This window comes from Nicotiana tabacum, chromosome 10, assembly GCF_000715075.1.
Source record: "Nicotiana tabacum cultivar K326 chromosome 10, ASM71507v2, whole genome shotgun sequence".
Classification (NCBI taxonomy): domain Eukaryota; kingdom Viridiplantae; phylum Streptophyta; class Magnoliopsida; order Solanales; family Solanaceae; genus Nicotiana; species Nicotiana tabacum.
Window position 1 is genome coordinate 16,436,429 of NC_134089.1, and position 2,232 is coordinate 16,438,660.

The 2,232-nt window shown below is 45.3% G+C and overlaps 1 protein-coding gene across 1 annotated transcript; it reads left to right on the forward strand.

Moving 5' to 3' along the window:
* Nucleotides 1-1,319: 1,319 nt before the first annotated feature.
* LOC142165012 (uncharacterized) lies at nt 1,320-2,018 on the forward strand. The gene has a single exon (XM_075223662.1). The coding sequence runs from the start codon at nt 1,320-1,322 to the stop codon at nt 2,016-2,018; it is 699 nt and encodes a 232-aa protein (XP_075079763.1).
* The last annotated feature ends 214 nt before the right edge of the window (nt 2,019-2,232 follow it).

Genomic DNA, 2,232 nt, shown 5'->3' on the forward strand with positions numbered 1-2,232 from the left:
GATGTTGTGTCCAATGAAGGGCTTACATCCCCAAGAACTATCTACTACTGAGGCGAGCGAGGATAAAGTGGAGGTACTGCCCGAGGACGTCTCGCTCGGTAAACAGTGGGTGATGAAAATGAACGTGGTGATGGATGTCATGGAGATCTTTGGCCAACGCTTGAGGAAGGTGGAAGGCACCCTTAGCATTCTTGAGGGGCACACTCTTGAAGAGATTGAGAGTATTCGAAATGACTTGGAGGGACATACACAGACCGAGATGGAACTAAGGCAAACCATCACTACCTTAGAGTGCAGACTCATAGAGTCTTTAAGTACTATCGATATTCTGAAGGCAAAGATAGAGTCACTCGAAGAGCATGTCGATGCTGGCATGACCGAGGCAGCCAACAATATTGTGATGGCGAGGGAGGCCAAGATCAAGGCTCTCAAACCCCATATGTTCAAAGGTATCCGGTGATGCACAAGAACTGAAAAATTTCCTTTGGCACTTGGAGAACTACTTCAGGCACAGCAAAGTGAGGGACAACGATGCCAAGATCAGCACTGTCGTGTTGTACCTATCAGAGACTGCCATGCTATGATGGAGAAGGAAGATGACTGACATGGATAAATGTCTATGTAATATTAGCACGTGGGATCAGTTCAAAGCCGAGTTCAAGCGACAGTTATTTCCAAACAATGTCTTGTACGAGGCAAAGCGCAAGCTTAGGGAGTTATAGCAAACATGGAGCATAAGTGACTATGTCAAGGGGTTCACTAGCCTTATGCTTCAAATCCCCAACCTGACCAACAATGAGTTGTTGTTCCACTTCATGGACGGGTTGCAAAATTGGGCTAAGCAGGAGTTGCAACGCCGGCAAGTTACAGATATAGACCAAGCCATAGTGCAGGCTGAATCATTGATGGATTTCAAGCATGACAAGCATGACAAAGGCAAAGGAAAGGATTCAAGGGTTAACAATGTTAGATGTGGGGGAGACTGTGGCAAGGGCAAGGAGATACAATAACAATACCCCAAGACTCAAGATTCTAGAAAGTCGAGTGGCCGTCAGGGCTACACCGAGAAGAATGCGCAGGCTGAGAAGAAGGTATGCTACATATGCGGAAGGCCGCATGGGTTCAGAAATTATCCCGACCTAAAGAGCCTCAGTGCCATGGTCTATGAACGGAAGGAGAAGCCGCAAGGAGAGAGTTCGGGAACCGCATAATGGGATATGATCGAATTATGTGGTATTGTCCCGAAGTAAGCTATCCAACCTACCGAGAATGGCAATCAGTACGTGGATCTCACCATTAACAACAAGCCCGCTTGTGCAATGGTGGATACTAGAGCAACTCATAATTTCATGACTGAGGCTGCCTCAAAGAGACTAGAATTAAAGCTTGCTCCAACTAACTCTCACATCAAGACCGTGAATGTTGAGGTACAAAATGCTCATAGGGAAGCTAATGGAGTTGGTGTCAAGTTGGGAATTTGGAAAGGTATGATAAACTTTACCGTAACTGCTATGGATATCTTTGACATCATACTGGGGCAAGAGTTCTTTAGACATTTTCATACTTTGATCGACCCCTACCTCCAACGTCTCTTGGTTAAGGAGCAAGAAGGAGCTTGCATGGTACCTACAGTGACTATGCCACATGGACAAATCCAAGCACAACTCTCAGCTCTGCAAGTTGTCAAGGGGATCAAGAAAAAGGAGTTGATGTTTGTGGCAACCATTGCAAGTCTAGAGGAAGACAAAAGTTTTCAAGAAACACTACCACTTTGCATTGAGGAGTTGCTTAAGGAAAACGAAGATGGCATGCCTGAGGAGTTGCCTAAGCACTTGCCGCCTAAGCGAGAGGTTGATCATAAGATTAAGTTGGATCCAGGGGCCAAGCCACCCACATTCGCCCCATATCGTATAGCACTGCCCAAGCTAGAGGAGTTCAGGAAACAATTGAAAGAGTTGTTGGATATTGGTCACATTTGCCCATCAAAGGCACCTTTCGGTGCACCAGTATTACTCTAGAAGAAGAAGGATGGATCGCTACTCTTATGCATACACTATCATGCACTTAATAATGTCATAATGAAGAATAAGTACCGATCCTACTCATTACTAACTTGTTCGATAGACTTGGGCTAGCCAAGTACTTTACCAAGTTGGAGTTTTACAAGGGTTACTACCAAGTTCGAATTTCATAAAGGGATTAGCCAAAGACAGCATGTGTGACGAGATATGG

What these genes read in the sequence shown, in the direction of transcription:
- LOC142165012 (XM_075223662.1), top strand. Translation starts at nt 1,320, where the DNA reads ATGGTGGATACTAGAGCAACTCATAATTTCATGACTGAGGCTGCCTCA.